This window comes from Delphinus delphis, chromosome 1 (assembly GCF_949987515.2).
Source record: "Delphinus delphis chromosome 1, mDelDel1.2, whole genome shotgun sequence".
NCBI lineage: Eukaryota > Metazoa > Chordata > Mammalia > Artiodactyla > Delphinidae > Delphinus > Delphinus delphis.
Window position 1 is genome coordinate 159263555 of NC_082683.1, and position 27776 is coordinate 159291330.

Consider the following 27776-nt stretch of genomic DNA (forward strand, 5'->3'; position numbering starts at 1 on the left):
ACGGGGGAGGCCCACAGCGTGAGTTCCCTCGTGCACACCTGCGGGGTGAAAACCACTGCCCACCTCGGGATTCCTACCTCACACTCTAAGATTGTTAAAGGGCTTGCAGGGCATCTGGCCCGTTAGTTCTTTATTTTCACTTTTGCCTGAGCTAAAGGGAAAAAGGGCCAAGTCTGTCGGCATCCATCCCTCTCATTTCTCTTAACTCTGTTGGTCTGGATTACTGATAGCCCTTTTCTCTGCTACAACTTTGAAAGCAAATAGTTCAGATCTCACTCGTTTGAAGTGGATCATTGCAGATTCGATTTCTTGAAATACAGAACACCACAGAGCAACTCCTTAATAAGCTCCAGGGAGGAGAAACGGAGGGAAGCTTGGAAATGTGTCACCCAGCGTAAGAACAGAGGGTACATTTACAGAGAGATCGTGACCTGCCCAACACCAGGGAAACATAACCAAAAGTATTCCAAACAACATGGAGTACATTCCGTGGACTTGGCCTCGCTTACAAGAAAGGCCTCTTTGTTTGATTCAAGTTTAAGTCAGTGAAACTGCCAGTTAATAAAGGGGGTAAGAAAGTCCTTCAGGGAAGCCTTGGGGGCTATGGAGAAAAGCGGATTCAAAAGTACACGGAGAACGAGCTCCCTCAAAGGCATGCGGCTTTCCTAATGAAGCCGGGGGACCAACATATATTCCTGCGCCTGGGCGGCGGGCTCAGTGCACTTCCAGCCCCAGACGGCAGCGGGGCGAGCCGCCGCCGAGGGGGTCTGGAGGAAAGAGGATTTTCCGTCTTTGTCTCCTGGCCGGATTCCATCCGCTCACCGGGCAGCCTGTGGTTTGGCGCCGTGAGCCCGAGCCCTGAGTTCAGAGGGGTAACGCCAACCGTCCCCAACCTGCCTCTCACTGCAACACAGAGAACGAACGAAGCCTTATCTCTCTGTATTCAATTCATATTTTCTGAGAACCCACAAGATTCATCATACCTAACAGACATTTCACGCTCATGGGAAAGTCTACAGTCCCAGCCCTCAAGGCAATCTCTTATAAATTTGATTAAAGCTGACTCACAGTCTGGATTCCAAAGCTCTTCAACCACAAGGCACCGGGAGAAACCACCTAGAGAAGCTCTGAAAAACACCCTCAGGGTCACCCTGGTGCCGTGGCTGGCCTATGGACTTCTGCCATGCACCTGGCTGGTGGGTCTATGCCATCTTTAGGTCCTTCTCTGTCTGCACCGTGCTCCTGGCTTCCTGACCAAATGTGTCATTTCCGGCTTCCTCCCTTTGCCCGGACTGATATCCCAGACCCTGGACTTGCTTCTGTTCTTATCGTGTTGATCTTGGTAGCTTCCCAGCTCCAGTGTCTTCTGAGGCTCTTCCTCACGTGGGGACAGGCGGCGCCCTGGGGTCTGCCTCCCTCCCCTCCTTCCCTGAGGACCATTCCCCTGCCTGTTGCCCATGTTGCATAGGTCTAGACCTGGATCACTCTGCTCAGCCCCTTAGGGCTGACATCATGTCTGCACGGTCTTCAGAGCTGGGAAACTCAGTATCTGCCTGGAATGGTGCCCCTCCTCCGCAGGGGCCTCCCCCAGCCTCCCCAGGTCCCAGATGCTTTCAGACCACCTTCCCCACAGTGAGTGATCTTGTTCTGTGCTGGAGGCGGCTATTCCAACCTCAGATGATGGTATATGCGTCTCTGTGCCCTTTCTTCTGGACTGATCTATCTCATCTTCCAAACTTATGTTCTTAGCCCACTGCAAACTAGGGTCTCACACCCACCAGCACCAAATTCTCAGCACTAGACTTCAACACTGCCCTCCCTCCGGAAGCTCCCCTGAGTAACCAGAACCTCTAGGGGCAAAACACGCACGGGTCTGGAGGAGCTGAGGCCGGTCAAGAAACAATTCATTACCAGTAGTTCCTTCCTCTGACTCAATGACATATTTGAGCAGGGCTGTCCCCCTGCTCTCCTGCTTGGGTCATAAGGTGATTATGAGGTCAGAGGGCTCGAGTGAAGGCACCCTGGGAACCATAAAGCCCTGAGAAATGGAAGAAACCAGCACTGCTGTCAGCCAGGTGGAGGGTCCCACACCGGCGTCCTCACCTAGATCAGCAGGGCTGAGGTCACAGGCCGCAGCCCCCAGGCTACGTCTGTGCCGAGCCCCTCTCTGCTCCCCCAAACTCTGTCCTTGCCTCTGCCATCGCGAGCATTGCACCTTATTCCAAGCACTAGCTCCACGTGCAGACAGCATCTCATCAGTCCCTGCACACCCACAGTGCCTGACACACGGAAGGGACTTTAGAAATGAAGAACGAACGCACACATGAACGAAGGTGTGGTTTACACGCTGTGAGCAGCAGACGGAACGCTTTTACAAAGCAGCAATGGTCACGATGATGTCAGGCTCTCTCGAGCCTCTGCCCCAAGCCAAGACACGGTAGCCCTTACTTCAGCCCCTCCCCGGGACTCACCTGTACGGCTCCATGGTCCGAATGCCGTAGAACAACGCCTCCTCCAGCAGCCCGAGGTTGATGCAGGCGTCCATGGCACAGTCGAGCACCTTCAGCTGGTAGATGTTGATGTCAGGAAGCCGCTCTGCGTTGCTGCTCAGGGTCGTCTGGCACATGGCCAGAACCTGTTCCCACTCTGTTATTAACCTGAGTTAAGGATTCACTGTCTTCATCAAGGAAAAACAAAAGCAAAAGGAGATTCTGAAAAGGCTGAAGAGCTCCCAGGCACAGGAGGGAAGGAAGCGCCCATTATTTTGCACAGATGAGCTGCCTGAAAACACACTTGAGAAACAAAAACATGTGAGTGGCGTCTCAGAGAAGGAAATTCTGTTTACATCAACAAACCATCTTCCAACCCAGCCTGTGCTTTGAGGGATTAGATTTCCAGAGAACCATTCTTCCTTCCTATTCCTACACGGATTCTCTTTAAACCTAGCCATGAAATAAATGCAGCTGTTTATTAAATGAGCTAAAGACTAAGTTAGTTCAGTTTAAAATTGTTTACTCTGTTAGTTTCTGTTTCAAAAATGATCTGAAATGAAAGAAGCTTTAGAGAGACTCCTTTTAAAAAAGGAGGAGCTCATTTTTGCTTCTGTGTCATTTGAACCTTGGGCGTATAAGAAACCAAAAACACAACCCCAGGCACACACTAGGGGAAACAACTTAAAGAAATCCATTGCCAGTGGATCTCAAATTTAAGGTTTTTGATTATAAAACAAAAGTGATTCCAGTCTATGCTTAACCAAATAAAGGTATTCTTATTTAAAACCCCCAAAGTAAAAGATAAACATTAAGAACATGTGGCTTATGTACATAAATTGCAGGCAGGGGGAAAGGATGCTTTGAAAAGGGGGGGAGAAGACCCAATATTCACTCCGGAGCCACAATGACGTTCTGATTAACCGGAAGTCCATAACTTACTCTCATGGAGCCCAGTGGCGACCTTACTTTTTAAAACTGACAAGGCAGTCAGAGCACTGAGGACGTGGTGCACGCAGCACGCCTCGAGTCCTTCAGGTGAACTCCCTCAGAAGCACAGCTGCAGGTGGAGAGAAGGCAGGCCCCAGAGGCCTGACACAGTTTCTTCCCTTTGATGCTGTGTTAGGCAAGGCCGAGGCCTAGGAGGATGCTGGGCTGGGGCTGCCCGGCCCCGGCTCCTCTCTCACCTTCAACCTGTGTAGCTCCGAATTCATCTGCTTCCATAGGCTGGAATTCCACAGCGCGCAAGGTTTGCCGATTTACAGAAATGGCATAGCGTTGGACCGCAGATAAAGCTGGATTTAAATCTAAGCTAGTTCTGTCACTGGTCAGATTTGAGGTTCTGAGGACGTCACCTGTGCTTTGAAGTAGGCCAGAAATAAAAATGCCTAATGTCGCTGTAAGAATTAAATAAGATACCGTAGGTAAAGTTTTTAAAAACGCTTCACGTCTTCTCTCCTGAGCCAGGCAGAATTGTGTACCTGGGACACAGTGGGAGAACATTTCGTGTCTTGCACAAGATCATACTGCACAAATATCAGTGCCTTCCACCTCCTTTTACTGTGTCATGACCTCCGAGCGTGACCAGCTTAAGGAAGACGGTTCAGTGGAGTAAGGCTGATGGCATTTCCCCGCCATACACCCACACCCTGCCCGACTCTCACACAGCCCAGGGCTCTCCGCCCCGCCTCCAACTCAAGGCCTCTTCCTCAGGTCCTAACACAGCATCCCCCGTCCTGGACAGATGGCCCACCTGTCCTTTGCCCTCCCTCCGGCAAAATCTACCTTTTCCACAGTTCAGACTCGCAGGGCACTGCTTTCCAACACATCAGTGAACACTTTTGATAAACCGATCAAGCCACTTGCGTGAGTGGGAGCTCCTATTTTAAGTAACCCTCGCAGGAAATATATTTTTCTTTCAGCGGGGGCCTCTGGTGGCATGATACCTTACCCCACAGGCCCGACTTCCTGGTTAGAACTACAGGCCCCCTAACACATGGCTGAGGGCCTTTCTGTACATAACACTCTGCAATTTTAGGATGAGTCCTGTCTCTGAGGAGTTGCCTCTGGTCTCGGAAGAGGCACATTTATTGAAGAAAAGTGACTTGATGACTGTCTGTGGTATCCACCTGACGTGATGTTTGAAGTTTGCGGCATGTGGCCCCCAGAGGCTGGGGGAAGCAGAATCTTAGGCAACGCACTGGTTTCGTAACAGACTGTCAGGCTAGTCTCTGTGGCTTTTCATCCTAGGATTAGATATTTGACGGATCGTCAGGAGGAATGCCTGTCCCTTACACAATGCCAGACATTTCTGTGGCAAGACTTTGACTCTATTTTAACATCATGTTGCATGACCTCCATAATTATTTGTCTGTTCATTTACATATGCTCCAACTCATTTTAAAGAGGTTTGAGGTGACAAGCCTTAGAAGTAAAAACCAGATGCAGCCGCTGACAGGAATACATCTACTTTCTCCCCCAGCAAGCTGGGAGGGACCACATGACAACTTCCCTTCGAAACACTGGCAGCAGTCACCTGGCAAACAAGGCAAACCTTTCCTGTAAAACACATCAGTGAGCAAAAAAATGGAATAATTTTAACTAAGAGGCTTTTCTCCCAAGCTAATGCTGACCTGTATTTGCATTTTCTGGGTGTTTACCACAAGTCCCTCTGCTCCAGTGAGGGGAGCAGGGAAGACAGCCCACCCAAAGAGAACAGACTATGGATGACAGAACAGGCACCTTTCTGCAGACTTTTCCATGACCATAAGACGATTGGGGGAAAAGAGAAAGGGGAACACAGTGAATCCACTTGGGAGTTAATCAACTCCTTGAGACTCAAAGGCTGAAAGACCACGGGCTCTTACAATCCTCCAGGGCTTATGGTCCTCCTGAGGTCCCCTCACTATTTACGCCAAGAAAATGTATTGTGAAGCAACTCCCATTGCCATTGCAGTCATGGTTGACTACAGTCATTAAATTATAAGGATTCCAAGTTATACTTTTTAGAGATGTAGGTTACGGGAGGAAGGGAATCCAGAAATTTGCTACCTTGTACATATAAAGAGAGTACTACTTACTGTCCCACTAATCCTGCCTATAAATTTGGATTATCATCTAATGGTGGAGAGGAATTCATGCTGACCTTACCATATCTTCCTTAGCCATTACTGAAATTGTTGGCTGGGGTCAGGGATGCAACCTGTGACCACGGAACACAATGAAGCTCTCTGGCTCGTGGAGAGGTCAAACCCCGGACATGGATTCATTAATACTAGGCTCCAACCAGTAAGGAAGCAATCCTACAAAACAACTCAATGCGCAGGTAAAAGGATACTCCAATGTGCCTTCAGTTCTTCGATTTTTTTCAGGGATTCTTGAACTTCCTTCCACACTTGTTCATCACCAGTTAGCATATCAGCATCCTGCTCAGGCCAAATGAAAAGAACAGAGGAAGACAAATTCCTCAATTAAAAAATGGGCAAAGGATCTGAATAGATATTTCTCCAGAGAAGATATACAGATGGCCAATAAACACATGAAAAGATGCTCAATATTACTGGCCATCGGGGAAATGCAAATCAAAACCACAAGGAGATATCATTTCATAACTAGGATGGTTATAATCAAAAAGATAATAACAAATGTTGGGAAGGTTGTGGAAAAACTGGAACCCTCATGCATTACTGGTAGGAATGTAAAATGGTGCAGCCACTTTGGAAAACAGTTTGGCAGTTATTCTAAAAGTTAAACAGAGTTACTATACGATAATTCCACTCCATAGATGTATATGCAATAAAAATGCGGATATATGTTCACATGAAAACTTGTGCATAAATGTTCACAGCAGCATTTTCATAATAGCAAATAAAGTAGAAACAACCCAAACGTCCATCAACCAATGAATGGATAAACAAAATGTGGTATAGCCATACAATGGAATATTAGTTGACAATAAAAAGAAATGAAGTACTGGGCTTCCCTGGTGGCGCAGTGTTTAAGAATCTGCCTGCCAATGCAGGGGACAAGGGTTCAAGCCCTGGTCTGGGAACTTCCCACATGCCACGGAGCAACGAAGCCCGTGCGCCACAACTACTGAGCCTGCACTCTAGAGCCCGTGAGCCACAACTAGGGAAGCCCACATGCCTAGAGCCCGTGCTACGCAACAAGAGAAGCCAACGCAATGAGAAGCCCACGCACCTCAATGAAGAGTAGCCCCCGCTCGCCGCAACTAGAGAAAGCACGCACACGGCAAGGAAGACCCAATGCAGCCAAAAATAAATAAATTAAATAAATTAAAAAAAAAAGAAATGAAGTACTAATACATGCTACAACATGGATGAACCTTAAAAAACATCACGCTTAGTGAAAGAAGCCGGTCATAAAGGACCATATATTGTATGACTCCACCCATATGAAATGCTCAGAATAGATAAATCCATAGAGACAGGAAAGTAGATTAGTAAATGGCTAGGGCAGGGGGTGGTGGGTAGGGAGAACGGGGGAGTGACTACTAATGAGTTTTATGGGGGTGATAAAAATATTCTAAAATCAATCATGTTGATGATTCCATAACTCTTTGAATACATGAAAAGCTATTGAATTGTACACTTTAACTGATTGAATTGTACCATATGTGAATTATATCTCAATACAGCTTACATATATACATATATGTATGTATGTATTTATCAGGAAGGGGAACAGAGGCAAGAGAAAGAATCATTTGTCAGGAGACCCATGGATAACACTTTAAAAAAAATAATAAATTTATTTATTTATTTATTTTTGGCTGCATCAGGTCTTCGTTGCTGCATGTGGGCTTTCTCTAGTTGCGGCCAGTGGGGGCTACTCTTCGTTGTGGGGCGTGGGCTTCTCATTGCGGTGGCTTCTCCTGTTGCGGAGCACAGGCTCTAGGTGCACAAGCTTCAGTAGTTGTGGCACGCGGGCTCAGTAGTTGTGGCTCACGGGCTTAGTGACCCCGTGGCATGTGGGATCTTCCTGGACCAGGGCTCGAACCCATGTCCCCTGCATTGGCAGGCGGATTCTTAACCACTGCGCCCCCAGGGAAGTCCTACACTTCAATCAAATATTGAGTTATCAATCAAAATGAAGTTAGGTAAAAGATGAGCGTAACTACACCCACGTGAACCAATGTTGACTTCTGCAAAAACTAAAGCAAAACAACTTAAAAAGCAATTCAAAATGAAGGTAGGAGTTACCATTTATTCATTGTCTGTCTTCCTACTGAGTCCTCTATTTTTCCTGTATGTCCACATTTCAAGAGCTCAGTAGCCACATGTGGCTGTGGCTACCATATTGGGCAGCGCAGACAGAGAACAGTTCTATCATCACAGGAAGTTCTACTGGATGGCACTGCGTTAAAGAGGCTAACCAAAGGGTAAGAAATTCTCATCAGACGCTACTCAAAACCAGGTGTTCCATATCCCCTAGATTCTCAGGAGATGTCAGGGAGAAGAACCATTCTAGAAAGTGATATCAAATCACAGCCACTGTGGGGTGATGGTAAAGGTGAGGGAGGGAAAACTTTTTCAAACTATATGTATCTCTCTGGAGATTCTTACATGCCTACTAGGGGAGGTTTATAGAATGACCCCTGTGAGAACCACTGCCAGAGTAAGCCCTATGTTACTGGTGGGAAGATACATGTCATTCAAGTGTGCCAGGGCAGAAAAGAAGGAGAGCCACCAAGTACCACAGAAAAGAGATCCAAGAACGGGAGAGGCAGTGGGTGTGTGTAGGAGGAAATGTGTGCATTTGTGTGAGTGTGTCTGTGTGACAGGGCTTTATGAGTCTCTGTGTACAGGTGTTGTACATATGTGTAATATAATAGGGTGGTTTTTAAAAAGACACCATAAGTGGACCCTACTTCTTCTAGGAAATTCCAAGTAAGAGCCTAGTGTTTTGTGTGTATAAGAAGGAAATAAAAATCACTTGCGTTTAAAAGGTTAAACATCAATCTCCCTCCAAATACCTGCTCTAAGTCCATCTCCGTCTCCTGAAGCCACAGTCCCACCATATCACAAAAGCCTTTAGTAACTTCCTAGTGCCTCCCAGTTGAAGCCCCCATATTAAAACTTGACAACCATTCGACAGAGAAATTAAAACCTTTAAAGACAAGCAAAAGTTAAGAGAATTCAGCACCACCAAATCAGCTTTACAACAAATGCTAAAGGAACTTCTCCAGGCAGGAAACACAAGAGAAGGAAAAGTCCTACATAAACAAACGCAAAACAATTAAGAAAACGGTAACAGGAACATACATATTGATAATTACCTTCCATGTAAATGGATTAAATGCTCCAACCAAAAGAGACAGACTGGCTGAATGGATACAAAAACAAGACCCATATATATGCTGTCTACAAGAGACCCACTTCAGACCTAGGAACACATACAGACTGAAAGTGAGGAGATGGAAAAAGATATTCCATGCAAATGGAAGCCAAAAGAAAACTGGAGCAGCAATTCTCATATCAAACAAAACAGACTTTAAAATAAAGACTATTACAAGAGACAAAGAAGGACACTACATAATGATCAAGGGATCAATCCAAGAAGAAGATATAACAATTGTAAACAGTTATGCACCCAACACAGGAGCACCTCAATACATAAGCCAAATGCTAAAAGCCATAAAAGGGGAAATCGACAGTAACACAATAACAGTAGGGAACGTTAACACCTCACGTTCACCAATGGAGAGATCATCCAAAATGAAAATAAAAAAGGAAACACAAGCTTTAAATGACACATTAGACAAGATGGACTTAATTGATATTTATAGGACATTCCAACCAAAAAAAACAGAATACACTTTCTTCTCAAGTGCTCATGGAACAAGCTGCAGGACAGATCATATCTTGGGGCACAAACCAAGCCTCGGTAAATTTAAGAAAACTGAAATCATATCAAGTATCTTTTCCAACCACAATGCTATGAGACTAGATGTCAATTACAGGAAAAAAACGGAAAAAAACACAAACACATGGAAGCTAAACAATACATTACTACATAACCAAAAGATCACAGAAGAAATTAAAGAGGAAATCAAAAAATACCTAGAAACAAAAGACAATGAAAACATGACGACCCAAAACCTATGGGATGCAGCAAAAACAGTTCTAAGAGGGAAGTTTATAGCAATACAATCCTACCTCAAGAAACAAGAAAAATCTCAAATAAACAACCTAAACTTACACCTAAAGTAACTAGAGAAAGAAGAACAAATAACCCCAAAGTTAGCAGAAGGAAAGAAATCATAAAGATCAGACCAGAAATAAATGAAAAAGAAATGAAGGAAACAATAGCAAACATCAATAAAACTAAAAGCTGGTTCTTTGAGAAGATAAACAAAATTGATAAACCATTAGCCAGACTCATCACAAAAAAAAGGGAGAAAACTCAAATCAACAGAATTAGAAATGAAAAAGGAGAAGTAACCACTGACATGGCAGAAATACAAAGGATCATGAGAGATTACTACAAGCAACTCTATGCCAATAAAATGGACAACCTGGAAGAAATGGACAAATTCTTAGAAATGCACAACCTTCCAAGACTGAACCAGGAAGAAATAGAAAATATAGACAGATCAATCACAAACAATGGAATTGAAACTGTGATTAAAAATCTTCCAACAAACAAAAGTCCAGGACCAGATGGCTTCACAGGCAAATTCAATCAAACATTTAGAGAAGAGCTAACACCTATCCTGCTCAAACTCTTCCAAAATATAGCAGAGGGAGGAACACTCCCAAACTCACTCTACAAGGCCACCATCACCCTGATACCAAAACCAGACATAGATGTCACAAAAAGAGAAAACTACAGGCCAATAACACTGATGAACACAAATGCAAAAATCCTCAACAAAATACTAGCAAACAGAATCCAACGGCACATTAAAAAGATCATGCACCATGATCAAGTGAGGTTTATCCCAGGAATGCAAGGATTCTTCAATATATGCAAATCAATCAATGTGATTAACAAATTAACAAATTGAAGGAGAAAAACCATATGATCATCTCAATAGATGCAGAAAAAGCTTTTGACAAAATTCAACACCCATTTATGATAAAAACTCTCCAGAAGGTAGGCATAGAGGGAACATACCTCAACATAATAAAGGCCATATATGACAAACCCACAGCAAACATCATTCTCAATGGTGAAAAACTGAAACCATTTCCTCTAAGATCAGGAAGAAGACAAAGTTCCCCACTCTCGCCACTATTATTCAACACAGTTTTGGAAGTCCTAAGCATGGCAATAAGAGAAGAAAAAGAAATAAAATGAATCCAAATCGGAAAAGAAGTAAAACTGTCACTGCTTGCAGATGACATGATACTACACATAGAGAATCCTAAAGATGCTACCAGAAAACAACTAGAGCTAGTCAATGAATTTGGTAAAGTAGCAGGATACAAAATTAATGCACAGAAATCTCCTGCATTCCTATACACTAACAATGAAAAATCTGAAAGAGAAATTAAGGAAACACTCCCATTTACCACTGCAACTAAAAGAATAAAATACCTAGGAATAAACCTACCTAAGGAGACAAAAGACCTGTGCACAGAAAACTATAAGACACTGAATAAAGAAATTAAAGATGATACAAACAGATGGAAAGATACACCATGTTCTTGGATTTCACAATCAACATTGTGTAAATTACTATACTACCCAAAGCAATCAACAGATTCAATGCAATCCCTGTCAAACTACCAATGGCATTTTTCACAGAACTAGAACAAAAACTTCCACAATTTGTATGGAAACACAAAAGACCCCGAATAGCCAAAGCAATCTTGAGAAAGAAAAACGGAGCTCGAGGAATTTGGCTCGCTGACTTCAGACTAAACTACAAAGCTCCAGTAATGAAGACAGTGCGGTACTGGCACAAAAACAGAAATATAGATCAAGGGAACAAGACAGAAAGCCCAGAGATAAACTCATGTACATATGGGCACCTTATCTTTGATAAAGGAGGCAAGAATATACAGTGGAGAAAAGACAGCCTCTTCAATAAGTGGTGCTGGGAAAACTGGACAGCTACATGTAAAAGAATGAAATTAGAACACTTCCTAACCACGTGCACAAAAATAAACTCCAAATGGATTAAAGACCTAAATGTAAGGCCAGACACTGTAAAACTCTTAGAGGAAGACATAGGGAGAACATTCTATGACATCAGTCACAGCAAGATCCTTTTTGACCCACCTCCTAGAGTAATGAAAATAAAAACAAAAGTAAACAAATGGGACCTAATTAAACTTAAAAGCTTTTGCACAGCAAAGGAAACTATAAAGAAGAAGAAAAGACAATGGGAGAAAATATTTGCAAACGAAGCAACTGACAAAGGATTAATCTCCAAAATATACAAGCAGCTAATGCAGCTCAATATCAAAAAAACAAACGACCCAATCCAAAAATGGGCAGAAGCCCTAAACAGATATTTCTTCAAAGAAGATATACACAGATTGCTAAGAAACACATAAAAGGATGCTCAACATCACTCATCATCAGAGAAATGAAAATCAAAATTACAGTGAGGTATCACCTCACACCAGTCAGAATGGCCATCATCAAAAAATCTACAAACAATAAATGCTGGAGAGACTGTGGAGAAAAGGGAACCCTCTTGCACTGTTGGTGGGAATGTAAATTGATACAGCCACCATGGAGAACAGTAGGCAGGTTCCTTAAGAAACTACAAATAGAACTACCATATGACCCAGCAATCCCACTACGGGGCATATACCCTGAGAAAACCATAATTCAAAGAGAGTCATGTACCAAAATGTTCATTGCAGCACTATTTACAGTAGCTGGGACATGGAAGCAACCTAAGTGTCCATCGACAGATGAATGGATAAAGAAGATGTGGCACATATATACAATGGAATATTACTCAGCCATAAAAAGAAATGAAACTGAGTTATTTGTAGTGAGGTGGATGGACCTAGAGTCTGTCATACAGAGTGAAGTCAGAAAAAGAAAAACAAATACCGTATGCTAACACACATATATGGAATCTAAAAAAAAAAAAAAAATGGTTCTGATGAACCTAGGGGCTGGACAGGAATAAAGATGCAGATGTAGAAAATGGATTTGAGGTCATGGGGAGGGGGAAGGGTAAGCTGGGATGAAGTGAGAGAGTGGCACTGACATATATACACTACCAAACGTAAAATAGATAGCTAGTGGGAAGCAGCCGCATAGCACAGGGAGATCAGCTCGGTGCTTTGTGACCACCTAGAGGGGTGGGATAGGGAGGGTGGGAGGGAGACGCAAGAGGGAGGGGATATGGGGATGTACGTATACATATAGCTGATTCACTTTGTTATACAGCAGAAACTAACACACCATTGTAAAGCAATGATACTCCAAAAAAGATCTAAAAAAAAAAAAAATCTTGACAACCATGGCCATTCTTGATTAAATTTTTGTTTTATATTTCACTACTGGCAGCTCAAACCTTTGGCTCTAGGCAAAATATCTCACTTGTTAGACTCTAGGGTAGGCAGACACATGCAGCCCCAGAGATGTCCATGTCCTGATCCCCAGAACCTGTGAATATGTTAGCACACATGGCAAAGGCGAATTAAGTTGACAGTGGCATTCAGACTGTTGGTCAGCTGACCTTAAAATTAAGAGCCTGCGGCTTCCCTGGTGGCTCAGCGGTTGAGAGTCCGCCTGCCGATGCAGGGGACGCGGGTTCGTGCCCCGGTCCGGGAGGATCCCGCATGCCGCGGAGAGGCTGGGCCCGTGAGCCATGGCCGCTGAGCCTGCGCGTCAGGAGGCTGTGCTCCACAACGGGAGAGGCCACAACAGTGAGAGGCCCGCGTACCGCAAAAAAAAAAAAAAAAAATTAAGAGACTGTCCTGGACTATGTACGTGGGCCCAGTGGAATCACAAGGTACCTTAAAAGTGGAAGGAGGCAGAAGAGAAGGTCAGAGCAATGTGATGTGAGGAGGACTTAACCTGCCTTTGCTGGCCTTGAAGACAGAGGAAGGGACACACAGAGGAAAGAGTACAGGCAGCCTGCCGAAGCTGGAGAAGGCAGGGAAACGGATTCTCTCCTGGAGCCTCCAGAAAGAACGTAGCCCTGGCAAGACTTTGATTTTAGCCCAGCGAGGCCTGTGTGAGGCTTCTGACCTCCAGCACTGCAGATAATAAGTGTGTGTTAAGTCACTAATTTTATGATCACTGTTACGGCTGCCATAGGAAACTAATACAGTCCCTAACATGCTTCTGCTCTTCTGGCCACTGGGACTTGGTACATGACCCTCCTGGTACCTGAAGTTAATTAATTCCATCACTCATCTATTCAATTAAAATTTACTGGGTGCCAACTGGGCATTGTTCTAGGCACTGAGGATAGAGCAGTGAAGACATCAGACAGTCACAGCGTTTACGCTGAAGAGGGAGAAGGAGAATGGGTTGACAGAAAACACACACACAGACACAGACACAGACACACACACACAAATTATATTTGTCAGAGGCAAAAACAAATAAACAGGGAAGAGCGATGGGGAGTACTAGTCCCAGGGAGTTTAGCGCGATCGGGGAAGCCATCGCTGAGAAGATGACTTAGAGGTGAAGGGGTGAAGGAGCAGAGGTAAGAGTTCTAGGAAGAGGGAACAGCAAGTCTTGAGGTGCAGAGGCAGGAACAGGCCTGCGTGTTCCAGGAACAGCAAGGAGGCTGGTGTGGATAGAGGTCCTGGGCTGTCGTCTGAGTGCCACGTCATATTGTCCCCATTTCAACAGTAATATAGGTGTCATTCTTCTTTGATCCTGCCTCTCCCAAATACCTACCACAGAACCATGTATGTAACAAAAGCTCAGTTAAGTGCCTGTAGAATGGATTTGGAAGAAGAAACTAACATTTATTTGATCATGATGTGGATGACCCTTGTATGTATCTCAATTATTCCTCACAACATCCTTGTAGGGCATCAATGCCCACCATTAACAAACGAGGCACAAGACAGTCTTAAAGCTTAAGTAACGGTTACAAATGTCCTTCTGCCCCTAACTGCCAGGGGTAAGATTCAAATTCAAGTCTGTCTGGCTCTGGAGCCCGTGCTCTTTCTACTGTCTTCGTGTTGAATTTGAATTTGTCTTTCTCCTAGGCTTGCTTGAAAGGTGAAACTCATGTTCGTGAGACAGTTAAGTTCAACACATACTCAACTCATGGCCCCTATGATCTTCCTAGTCTTAGCACTTGGAAAACGGCAATAAAATCCTCCAACGTGGAACCCACAGTGGAACTTGCATTCTTCCACCAAGCGGAGTGAGACCATGGCCCAAGGCAGAGCAATTTCATATGGGAATTATATTCACAAGGAAATCCCCACCATTATCTAATTAGCTGTTTTTGGGGTTGAGCCTAAGGCTTTATTTACTTAACAGAAGAGCAGGCAAGCTTTGAAATTGTTTCCAAACATTCAGAAACAATAGCTCTTGGGAGCACTTTATACTGGAGCTAGACAAAGCTACATTCACTCACAGCTAGCCATCCACGCCAGGAGTGTTTCACCAAGGTGATAGTCTCCACTCGCAGGTTCCCAGCGCACCTTACCTCGCTGCCATGTCCTGACCCTCCCGTTCCATTCTGTCACTTCTTCTGTAACGGTCCCTATAATGGGGTCTACCTCCCCTCTTCCCACACCAACCAGGTAAGAGGAGACCATTCACAGGGGTGTGTGTGTGTGTGTGTGTGTGTGTGTGTGTATGTGTGTGTGTAATATATATACACAAACAGAGAAACTACTTAGGGAAGCATAAATTAAATCTTCTAATTTTTCAATTTGCAAATATAAGAGTAAATGAGTGTGCTCTTTTTCACAGTCCCTGACGTATGAAATTAGTAAATTTATTTCATTATTTCTTATCCAAACGTACCCAAGATGCTTGCTATCATTTAGGGAAAGAATTCCTTTTTGAACTTCAGCTTTACTATGTAAAAGGAGCTTGAATAGGTGAGTCCTGAAATTTGTTTTCAGTAGGGGGAGAACATTATATATATAAAATAAAATGTACTATTGCTGAGTTTTCTACAAACGATCAACATAATTTGGACTCTAAGCAGAAGGGTTCCTGAGAAGGTTCACTCTGCTGGGAAATGATGAAGAGAATGAGGAGCCAACAACAGCACCTCTGTCCTGAGCCCTGTGTGTCCCTGGCAAGGCCTCCTTTGTCTGTCCTCAGCTTCCCCACTGGTAAAATGAGAAGGTGGTCTCATGGCCACTTGAGCCTGGAGCAGTGCACAGCTAGTTCGGCTCTACTTCTGGTGACCACTCCCTCGCACAGCTCCAGTAGAGTCCTTAAAAAGTGTGTCTTCATTTTAAACAACAAACACATGGAAGTAGCTCATCTAAGGCAGGACTGTGCAAGCTGTTCTCAGAATCTTGGCAGGAAGGAGTCTTCCTTCTCCCTTCGACCACTCAAGCTCCTTTATCTGTCCCACCCCCCCGTGGCCAGGTGCAAACTCCCCACAACTGCAGTCATTGCTCTTGACACTTGATTCCTTCTCATTCGCCCCCTTTCTTTCCTCTCGCAGCCCCCCACCCTGCCCGAGTCTGACCCATCCCCGGCTCCATCTTACTGCCAATACACCTATTCTTCCAAGTGCAATCCTTTCCCTCTGGATTCTGTCAGGACTAGGATTGCAGTTTCCTGCTCTTTTCTTGGATCTCTATTTCCAATCATTTCTCCCGCTTCCTTCCCATTTGTCCCTTTTGGACACAGTGTCGAATGTTCTCGATCAGGAAATGTTGTCTATCCGCCCTCCTGAGCCACCAGAGCCACTCTGCAAACCTCTCTCTTAGCACCAAGCTGTCTTTAATGATCTACTGTTTCCTCAACTAGCTCAGAACTCCTTGAGGGACCACCTAATCGTAACTATTCCCAGTGCCATCATGGTAAGTTATTCAGTAAATGTTTGGGGACAAAGTAGATGAATGTAGGGAGAGGAGTGATCTTCTACAATCCATAGGTAACAGTACTGTAAGAATAAAATACCTTAATTCCACAACAACAAAGACAATCTCAGAAGAAACAGAAGATTGTTTTCTTCACTCCATACTCCTATCTTGACTTGTTTCTAATATTACTATATCATGATTATGTTGGAAAATGATGTGTTCTCAATGTAACTGTTGGTATTTACCAAATGCCCAGATACTGGTCTAGAACCTAAAGGTGACTGCTACCCACAGCATAAGAAATCCCACGCAAGCTCAGGACCCGTGCTGTGGGACAGCAGCATCAAGGCTGCCTGGGAGGGAGCTCTGTTCACTCCCCTGGCTTCTATCTCCAACATCATCCTGAGCTTCCTGTCACTCACCTGGCAGAGGTCCCTGCCCCCAACTACCCGTGGATGGATCAGTGAGGCCATCTAAGTTCCCCCATACATGGCTGCTAAATAAATACCCTAACTTTATTCCCTTAAGAGTAAAAAATAGGTACCAGATGATATGAGATACTCCACTACGTCAAAGGGTGTCCGTCCACACAATTACATTCAATTGGTCAAATGCTTCCTCTAGGTTTCAAAGTAGAAGCATCCCTGCCAGGTGCCAGTGGTTATTGTTAGAATTAGAAATCTGAGTTTCTTCAATAGGGCAAGGTTGGAATCCAGCAAGACTGGTTGACCACATCCTTGGGAAAGTGACCAGTGGCTCTATCAGGCTCAAACATCAGATGCAGCCATCCAGATCTACTTTGCATTTGGAACACTTAAACAGATGTGTTCACTTGGCTCACAAGTGTTTGATGTTGAAACTCTTGCACTGGGTTAATTTCAGATGGTTCACATTAAGAGGAAAAGGAGAAAGGCAATCTGCTTTCCAGTACTTCCTGTTACCCAATCCTCATGCAAACTCTAATTAGATTGGATTGGAGAGAGATGAGTACAGGCTAGGAAATAAAATTACTGAACACATAAACTTTTCCAGTAATTCAATAATTCTAGTGTCTTAAAAGGAGGTTTTTTTGTGTTTTGTTTCGTTCTGTTTCTAAAGCAAAATGAGGTTCAAATATAGTGTCTGCACTTCAGAGAGAGATTGGGAAGTCCTGAAATTCAAAATTATGAGGCAAACAAAGTACAATTTGCAGTGCTTTTGACCGAGGTACTCTAGTTCATGGATAATATACTGGGAACTAATAGATTAATACACAACATCATTGAAAAACCTTATGATTCACAGGAAACATCTCTGCTGGAACCAATTTCCACCTCCTCTGGAAAAAACCGAAAACATTTCAGATTGAACTTGAGGGGGAAAGTGGCTCTTTCATAAAGTGGAAAAAACAGTGGTTAAAAATAGAGCATTCACTATTATATCAACCACAAACCAATCAAGGGGCATTATGGACAGGGAAGAAGAATGTTCTCTCAAGGAAGCAGGTACAACTTGCAGAATGTTCTACTTGGCAATTAAGCAACGGTACACAATAATTAGAACTTAGTAAAAGGAACACTGGATTTGGTCCTAAAGTGAATCTCTGCTCCATAGCTGTGTGATCTTGGCCAGATACTTAACCTCCCTGAAGCTAAGATTTTCAGCAGTAATAATTCTGCATAGATGCACTTTCTAACCCATTACCTTTGCACCCTCTAGAAGCACTAATGTCATGAACGGCATAGTGGCCCGAGTTTTCAATAACCATCCTAGAGGGCAGGGGTCTGACTGGAGTCTGCTTTGTTTGGTGGGAGGGAGAAAAACAGGCTCATCCTACTATTAGGAAGAGGAGCAAATTACAACGTAATCAAGAACCACTCGGCCATGCCCTGCATCTCTGCATATTTCATTCCCCCTGCCTGGAAGGCTCTTCCTCAACCGAGTCATCCAGACAAACTTCTCTCGCGCACCAAAACCCTCCAGTCTTCACAGGCACGATCTGTCGCGTACCTTCCACTGGGCTCCGTGATAACTGTAGCAATGGGTCACACTGATGCAGATGGATGCCATCCAGATGCAGACGGAGGGCAATCACCTTGCAAAGGTTCTTCCTTTCACCTACTTCATAAAATGGTGAAATCTCAATGCCTGCGAGTGACGTACACAAACAGTCTATAGCAGGGCTCAAAACTCTGGTCTCCAAGAGCTCGATCGAAGCTCCAGCCTCCTGCCCCCTCGCAGCCCCCGAGCTGGCTGACCCCAGACTAGATGCCTTCTCAGGCTGGCAAGCCTTCTCCAGACAGCCATCCTGTCACTGCCTTGGATCCAGGGAGGAGCATTTGGGCAACTCGCAGCACTAAAGCCCAGTCCAAACAAGTGCTGATGCTGGCGGGGGGGGGGGGGGGGGGTAGTTCACGAAACCACCTGGGCCCCCAGCGGTGCTGTTTCTCTTCACCACCATTGAACTTTCTGTTCCCGCTGCAGCTGTCAGCATTTGTCAATGCCCATCGAACTTGACTCCTCAGGACTCTACTGCAACTACAGATTGCCACAAGGCCATACACTGGAACCAACTGCGGGGTCAAGGTTAAATGTCCAGGAACACAGAATTGCCAGCAGGAAGGGGAATGCCCCTTCAGGGATTCTAGGAAAGTGACCAAAGCCTTGAGTGTGACTGAGAACCATCAAAGGCCTTTCCCAGCTACGACCTCAACACCTCCCCTTCCTCTGTGCTGGGTATTCCCAAAGCAGTGACTAAAACTCCTTCTCCAAGAATGAAGCTCATTTGCTTATATGAAATCAGGTCCATGTAGAGGAAATAAAAAGCAGTTGGCATCCACACACTCGGCGGAGTTTGAAAGACTATCCGTGTCCGTGGTGTTTGCTGGAAATCTGCCTTTAGTGCAACAGTGTGTGGGTCAGCGTGACCGGCTGATATGCAAAGGCAGGTGAAGATTAAACGAAGACGCTGAGGCAGCAGACACTTCCCACCACCCTCCTCCACGAGAAAGACATGTTCCTGAGAATACAGAATGGGCTTATATGCAGCAGAAGGCTACTGGCTCTGTTTGCAAAAGCACATTTAAGGAGAATTTGTCGCAACTCCCAGCAGAGTCCTGCGGATCTTGTTGTGTAAACACCACAAGGTGGAAGGTTTGAGACTAGGAAAAATGCAAATATTTGACAGGAAAAATTGTTCTAATGGCAACCCTCATTAAGGCAAAGTATACCCCCAAATTTCAGGGCAGGTTTTGTTTTAATGGAGATGCAAACCACAGCCCTCATCTCCTCCTGCCTCTCACGCCTCCACTTCATCGTTCCTTCTTTGAGAACAGCTGCTTTCACTTTCCTCTGCAAACACAGAGGAAAGTGCTTGGAACCGCAGCAGAACAGTTTCAAGTTAGGTATAAGGGGCAGTGTTCTGAGTGCGACGGTTAGCATGACCTGGACGTCGTTCCTGCAGAGACATTTATAAATAGGATGAACAACAGCAGGATGTGGGTTCTCTGCTTGTGGCATATGGGAGTGTGTGACAGGCAGCACCGTGAAATGGAAATAAGGAGGCTGGAGCCCCAAGCCCAGCTCTGCTGCTGGCCTGCTGTGCGCCCTGTAGGCTAACAATGCCTCCTGGCTCAGCTACCCCAGGTGAGAACCTGATTAAGGTTACCATGGAGATGGAAACGAATCCTTCCACTCCATTAGTCACCTGTGTATATAGTGTCTGCTGTGCGCGAAGAGAGACCTGAAATTCTGATGGGAGAGACTCTGGAATCTGTGGTTGTGCAACAGACTGCAAACACCTTCATTCTATTTTAAGCTGATTTTTCTCATGTATAAAATACACCAGTCAGAGCAGAGAGAGTATGCAGAGGACTGAACAAAGACTAGACCCAGCCCAGTACTGCGCTCTGCCAACCAAAGAACTTGACAATGATTATTTAACCCACACATCTCCTCGAATGCTTGCATGTATAATGACTAGAGTGGGCAACTTTCCAAACTCACACGAGAATATGGTATTTGCTTATCTGCTAAAGCAAGCACATCAGATTATTTAATCTGTGGTCTCAAACTGAGGGACTACTAGTTTAGTTGGGGTCCACGCTAACGATTTCAGATAATGAGTCCTGGACAGAAGTCTAGACGTGCTTTTTTAGGAGGTAATCGTAAGCGTAACCAAAGGAAATTATTTAATGTGACATCAGAATCTGTCCCTTAACACCAGCGAAGGCCATTTCTGTAGCTTCCCCTACCTTTTCATAGCTGGCTTGCCCCAGCCCTTCACCAGTTCTTACCAATACCCTGTAAGGAAGCACTGAAATCCACAGACCATGTACCAGATGGGCAAAAAGTTCAAAAGAAATATGTCCCGGTTTGAGGGAAGAATTATCTCTAATATCTCAGTCATATTTTCAAAAAGAAAGCGCTCAGGATTGCATTGGTCTCTCAGAGGAGAAACACTGGTGCTACTCCAGTTATTCTAAAACAATTCTGTCATCTGTGAATTAATCCACACAGAGCTCTGTTCCTGGAAGCTGGCGGGAGCAGGGGGGAAGGGTCATTCCAGAGGGCATCACTCATAAGCTGAGGGTCTGGCAGGAAGACCACTCCTTCTAAGGTCTGGGAGAGGAGGTGACCAAATTCCACGGTTCAGCTCTTTTTTGGCCCCACCTCGTACCCAGGAGAGACCCTGCACAAAGTCACCAGGACTCAGATGCTCTTCCTGGCAGCTGTGCAGGCCGTGGAAGTGAAGTCCTGGCCGAGGGCTCGGTGAGCGTTCCCTGGCGCCCCACCAACAGAAAGCACACGTCTGCATTTTATATTCCAGGAAACTCCAGTCTGGCCCTCAGCCAGGGGACCTTTTTATAATGTCAAAGATAAAAGCACTGGCTATGTTTGGTGCCCTGCCTCCACCTCCATTCTCTTGTAACCATGTCAGAAACCAAGCAGGCATTACTGTTAACAGAGCCTTCCAGACAAAAGTCTGATGGAGCTTCATAAACATTACCAGATGATGATCAGAGATGTCCCCACTTCACAGGAAGAGAAAGAGGTACAGGAAGGGGCAAGTGATTTCACGGAGGGCCTGCTGGAAATCCTGGGGAGAACTGGAAACACACACTCAAGTATGTACTCAGAATCTTCCTGCTCCTAAAGAATAGTCGCTGAGTCATGGGCATCTTTCATGGGGGCCTGGCATGTTGTCAACGTCCAATCGCAAATCTGCCTCCAAATAGTACAGGTATAATCTGTACACTGATGTCTCACAAGGTCCCCACCAAATTTTGTGTGTCCAAAATGTCATTTTGGGTGTACAAGATGGCCTAATTCTCTCTTTTCATACCCCTTGCCCCAGGGAATGCAATGATGCCAGCCACAGAGGATTTATAAAATCATTACCTCTTAATCAGTTTTTATTTCCTTTGTGAGTCATACTCTGTGGGTCAAAGTATACAGCTCCAGCTGTTTTCCTTTAACATTTCTGTTTTATTATTTGTTTAACTTCCCAGATTACTTGAAAGTAAGATTCTAATATTAGTCAATGCTCATCATCAATTAGAATATGCATGGAATTCTTTTCTGGAAGTAGACAAATATGAAAATCCTGCTTGCTCTGCACAAGTGTAGACAGAACTTCACTCAGAGAGCTTCACACATGAGAGAACCTGATTTTCATCACCAACGGGAGCTGAACTCTTTGGGATATGCCTATTTTACATCTATCAGAGGCTTTAGCTCACTCTGGGAGGCTACAGAGCGCTGACTTCCTGACACATCCTACCAATAACGCACAAACAGCAGATGCACCAGGAATGTGCTTTAAGGGATACCAAGGTCTCTGACTTTGTTCCAAACTCACACCTATTGTTCCTCCAGCTTTGGTTCTCTTCCCTGCTGTCAGGGTCTGATGCAGTGGGTATATTTTTAGAATCACTTGAAGAACTTTTTAAAATACAGAGGTCCAGGTCTCCTCTGGGCAAATGATAGCAGAATCCCTCAGGGGCGGGCAGGTGTCTGCATTTTTTATAAGTTCCCCAGGTTATTCCACCACACAGTCAGGACCAAGGACCACACCTGGTCTTTGCTGCCTCAGTCATTGGCTCTAATCTCTTCGATCCTACTTGTCACTTTTCTTGCAAGACTTGCTGCAAGCGCTTAATGGTTTAGGCTTATTTTCCTGGTCTACTCAATCAACAGTTACATCTCCCATGCTCTCTGCTTCTGCACAGATGAGTTTGTTTAGAATAGACACAAAAAGTGACCAAGTCCAGGGCACTATGATTGTCTTTTTTAAAAATAAATGTATTTATTTATTTCTTTATTTTTGGCTGCATTGGGTCTTCGTTGCTGCCCGCGGGCTTTCTCTAGTTGTGGCGAGCGAGGGCTACGCTTTGTTGCAGTCCGCGGGCTTCTCATCGTGGTGGCTTCTCTTATTGCAGAGCACGAGCTCTAGGCACACAGGCTTCAGTACTTGTGGCAGGCGGGCTTCAGTGGTTGTGGCACATGGGCTCAGTAGTTGTTGCTTGCGGGCTGTAGAGCGCAGGCTCAGTAGTTGTGGCACACGGGCTTAGTTGCTCCGCGGCATGTGGGATCTTCCCGGACCGGGGCACGAACCTGTGTCCCCTGCATCGGCAGGCGGACTCTCAACCACTACGCCACCAGGGAAGCCCCACTCCCATTTTTAATGCATTTTTGTTTTGTTTTGTTTTGTAACAAAGCAGCCGTAGTCTTGATGAGTCGTCATTAAACTATTGGGAAACTACGAGCTTGTAAAATTCTTGACGGTCATTTAAGTTCGCGTTTGCTTTATCCAGCTCTACTCACACAATGGCGCCAGTTCACCTTCCAGAACAAAATCTGAGAGCATGATGCTAAAATAGGCGTTAAGCATTTCCCAACAGGAAACAGGACTAGAGGACCAACCTCACAGAGTCGGTATCAGGACTAAATGAAATATAACGTGTGTGAAGTGCTCAGCACAGTAACCGCTACACACACACACACACACACACACACACACACACACACACACACACACACACACACACACACACACACACACAAGCTGTATCATGACAGAAGGTCAGACAAGAGCACACAACCCCCAGACAGTTCGAGAGAGGAGCAGTCACCCATGAGAAGACAGTGAGGAAGGTAATGCTGAATGACGGCGGCTTTGAGAAAAGGTTCCAGGCTCTGTGAACAGGAAGCAAGCACGAAGGCGATTCGCTGCTTGGGGTACAAAGTGGTACAAAGTTAACAGACGACAGAAAAAACAGGGCTGCATGATTCTGATTTTTCTCCCTTTCCTTTCTCCCAAAAGAAATTATTCTCAAACAGGACAGAGTAGAACAAGGTATTTCAGGAAAGTTCACATGTTTAATTCTAGACGAACTATATCCCAGGGTAATCAAAGAACTTTGCAGAGATAGTCATCGAAGTATTATTATTCCTCTGAGGAATGAGAGAAAGGGAGTGGTAGCGGAAGCCCAAAGTGGTGGCAAATAACGGTCCCAAGAAAACATAAAAGTTTGCATAATGAAGCCTCCTCCAATCAGATAACCCAGTGTCTTTCTCTGGCTAAGGCTTACTGCGACTTAAAAAGATAAAGTGCTCTCCACTAGAGGATACCAGCAGGGGAGCAGCGAGAACAAGTCCAGCAATCTACACGCATCTTCTCATAGTGACTGTGCAAATACACAGGGTGACTATTACTAACACCGTATATTTCTACCTCAACAAGTATTTAACAAAGTCTTTCATGATATTCTGTGGGCAAGATAATAAAAATCGGAGACCTACTCTACAGCATACTGCCCATCACTGACAATACTGTATTGTAGACTTAAAAATTTGCTAAGAGGGTAGATCTTATGTTAAGTGTTCTTATCACAAAAAATTAATATTAATAAAGACAGTAGAAGGAAACTTTTGGAGGTGATGGACATGTTTCTAGCATAGATTGTGGTGACAGTTTCATGGGTGCGTACTTATCTCCAAATTCATCAAGTTGTATACGTTAACTATGTACAGCTTTTTGGATGTCAGTCGTATTTCAATAAAGTGGTTTTTAAAAAAAGGTAATGAAACCTGGTTAGGATGAGAATGCATGTATATCTGCATGCAACCAGACTGCTGTCTCGGTGACCAACCAACCATGTCTTAGGATTAACTGATGTTAACCTTGAACCACTCCTTGGTAGGAATTCTTTTCCCTATTTTACAGATGAGGCTGAATTTCAGAGAGCTGGCTAGCTACGGTTCAAAAAATAATAACATTTATTGAGGTTTATTGAACTAGTTACTTGAAGTGCTTTATCTCATTAAATCATTTTGACAAGGTATAAGGTAAAAACCACTCCATCCCTAATTTATAGGTAAGACTGCAGCTGAGAAAGATGAAGTAACATCCTTAAGTTCAAGGAGCTAGAAAGTGGTGGACACGGAGTTGAGCTCCTGGTTGTATAACTGACGGCCTGAATGCTCTCTGCTAAGCTACGCCGCCTCCAATACTCAGGCGGGTGATGTAAGGAAGCTATTTACTCTCCGCTGCTCCACGAGGCAGAACTAGGACACTGATGTAAGTTTAAAATGGCAGGCTTGAGTTCATGAGGTTAACTAACAATCACAGGTGCCAGACAGAGGAAGGATCTACCCAAAGACACTGAATGTGCTGAGATCTCCACCAGAACTGCTCACATCGAGCCGGACACCCACCTACAGGAATATCGCAGAGGAGGTGCCTGCCCTGGTTGGGTGGGACCTCTAAGGTCCCGTCCAATCCTGGGCTTATGGGTCCCTATGAAATAACGCTCTTATACTTTATTAATTGTCAAAACACCGATATCCAACAGGATAATGTGAATAATATTTATGCTCCTGATCAGACTAGAAAGATCACAGGATAATGTGAATAATATTTATGCTCCTGATCAGACTAGAAAGATCACAGATCACCCGGGTTACTTTCAAAGTCTGGTTTCACGCACGCTGGAAATGTGTGCTTTCTTGTAGGAAAGCATGCCAGGGGCACGAACTGCACGTGAGAGGGGGTCTTCCAAGAAGGTCACCGGAGCTATGCACCCCGTCTTTCTGGGTGGTTTACGTGCAGGTTTGTAAGCCTTGGTGTCGGGAACTGGGATAGGTCATGTTCAAAGCTAGAAACTGTTGGAGGAAGAAGGGCAAGCACATTCCCTCCTGACAGCCCATCATTTAAACTATTACGAATGAGCAAGTTTTATGTTTATGTTGTTTTCCAAGCAAAAGTCATTTCAAAGCTTCCAGTAACGTAGTTACTTGGCATATCCTGTAGCGCTTAACTCAACAGTAGGCAAATAGCTGTACTTATTGACTTATTCATTCATGCAACGCCAATTTGTTAAGAGCTATAATAATTACGGAAGCAGCGTGTTGGGCATTGAGGACACCACAGAAAACAAGACCGATACGGTCCTTCTTACTTTCTTAACAAGTGAGCAAACAAGCAAATACAAATAATAATAATAATACGTAAGGACTGTTTGCACTACAATGGAGATGAAGAGGGATCAGGAAATAACAAGGAAAGAGGCACCTGCTTTTCACAGGGCAGTCGAGGATGACTTCCTGAGGAGGGGAGGCTGAGCTGAGAGCTGAAGAGGGATAAAGAGCCAGCCAGGAAGCCACGTGCGAGGACCCCAGGGCAGAAAAGAGCTTGGCAAGTTCCAGCCAGGAGACGGGGCTGGGATGGGAAAGGTGAGCAGCGGCAGGCCACACAGGGGTCTTGCCAGTGTCGCCCCGTCTCCCCTTTCAGCGCGTGGGGAGTGGCTGAGGTCCCTCCTGAAAACGTCCTTCTGGCTTCCGTGTGAAAGCTAAGTTCTGGAACAGCGGGGTAGAAAGAGGCAGCCCACTCAGCGCACCCCTGCAGTGAAGCAGTCCAGGTAGGAGAGGATGGTGCTGAAGAAATCCCTGGAGAGTCAGAGCTGTGAAGGAAAGAAGTGACAACGGTCTGGTGTGGTCACGAGGTCTGGACTTGCCTCACTCTGGCGTGCTGGCCAGCAAACACAGCTGCTGCTAAACCTTCCGCAGGTTTGCAACCAAAGTCCCTGTTGGCTTCTGTATTCCCAACTCTCTTAGTCATCAAACCCTTATCTCATCTGAAAGAGAGCCAACGGGCTCTCTACAGCTTGGAGTTATTACTATAAGCCAAAAGTGAATTGATAATCTCAGATGACTGCTCTAAACCTACTTTTAACCATCGGTGGAGGAGGGGGGAGGTAGCGATGCAAAAGAGAACAAAGTTTGGGAAATCTGCAACAAGGCCTCTCAGTCAGCAGTTTAATGACTTAAAGTAAATAAATAAATAAACGTACTAGAGCACCCTGGGGCCCCAGTTCTTATTCAGATACACATCTGTTCGGCAATAGAATGAGGAAGTTAATTACTTTTCTATGACATGTATGTATTTTGTGAGACATCGCACTGTACCAGCTAATAATGATCTACCTTCTGTTGACACAAAATGTTTAAATTAATAAAAATCTAAACGCTACATCTCATAGCAAAGCATACTTAATTGAAAGGCTGGATGGCAAGAGTAGTAATTTTCTTGGGTAAAAATTATTGGGATGAGCTTATGGTAGGATGAAAAGCTCAATGAATAGAGGGACTTATGTAGGCAAAGTGTTTCCAAGCAGCTGTACTTTATAGAAAGGGTAGACTGGCCTTCGCTAATCGCTAACACAGTGGCACTGGGATTGTTACAGTAAGAAACTGAGGCTGATAGTCAGACGTTGCCCACAATAGACAATACTAGTGATTTTACACTTAAACCTGTTTGTTCAATCTTCAAGGTATGAAATGACAAATGCAGAAAGGGCATAAGCAATCCCTTAAAGCTCTGCTATGAATATTGAAAAGCCTTCTTCTCTTCACTGAGTACACCCTTGATACTTAGATACTAAACCAACAGCATTACGAAAACAGTTTATTTTTTCCAGACTATAGAATGGTATTAGATTAGCTCAGAAAAATCCAGAAAACATCTAAAGCAGGCTCCCAGCACTAAGACTGAGGGGCATACTCCAAATAAACTTGACAGGGATGTCTTGTTCAAACCCTGAAACCACCCAAAGAAAAGTCTGAAACCCAAGACACTGTAATAATCCTGTTATTTTCCACTTATTTGGGGGTAAAGAACAAAATGGTCTACCACCTTTCTTTCGTGTTTAAACTCCCCTTCTCACTTCTCTCGTTGCCACTCTATCGTGCTTAAAGAAACAGAAAAAACAACAAACAAGCAAAAATATTGGGACTGAAGTCCAGAAGTAAACTTTATTTCCTGTGTGCCAATTTGTTTCCTTTTGAG

At 44.6% G+C, this 27776-nt stretch overlaps 1 protein-coding gene across 1 annotated transcript in view; it reads right to left on the reverse strand.

The window, feature by feature from the left end:
- The window catches only part of SMYD3 (SET and MYND domain containing 3), a 714060-nt gene that overhangs the window by 104671 nt on the left and 581613 nt on the right, over nucleotides 1-27776 (reverse strand). Inside the window, exons 9-10 of the mRNA XM_059997139.1 lie at nucleotides 5827-5914; nucleotides 2472-2646 (exon numbers count right to left, since the gene is read on the reverse strand). Coding sequence (XP_059853122.1) covers nucleotides 2472-2646; nucleotides 5827-5914 — 263 coding nt within the window. The remainder of the gene's footprint in view (nucleotides 1-2471; nucleotides 2647-5826; nucleotides 5915-27776) is intronic.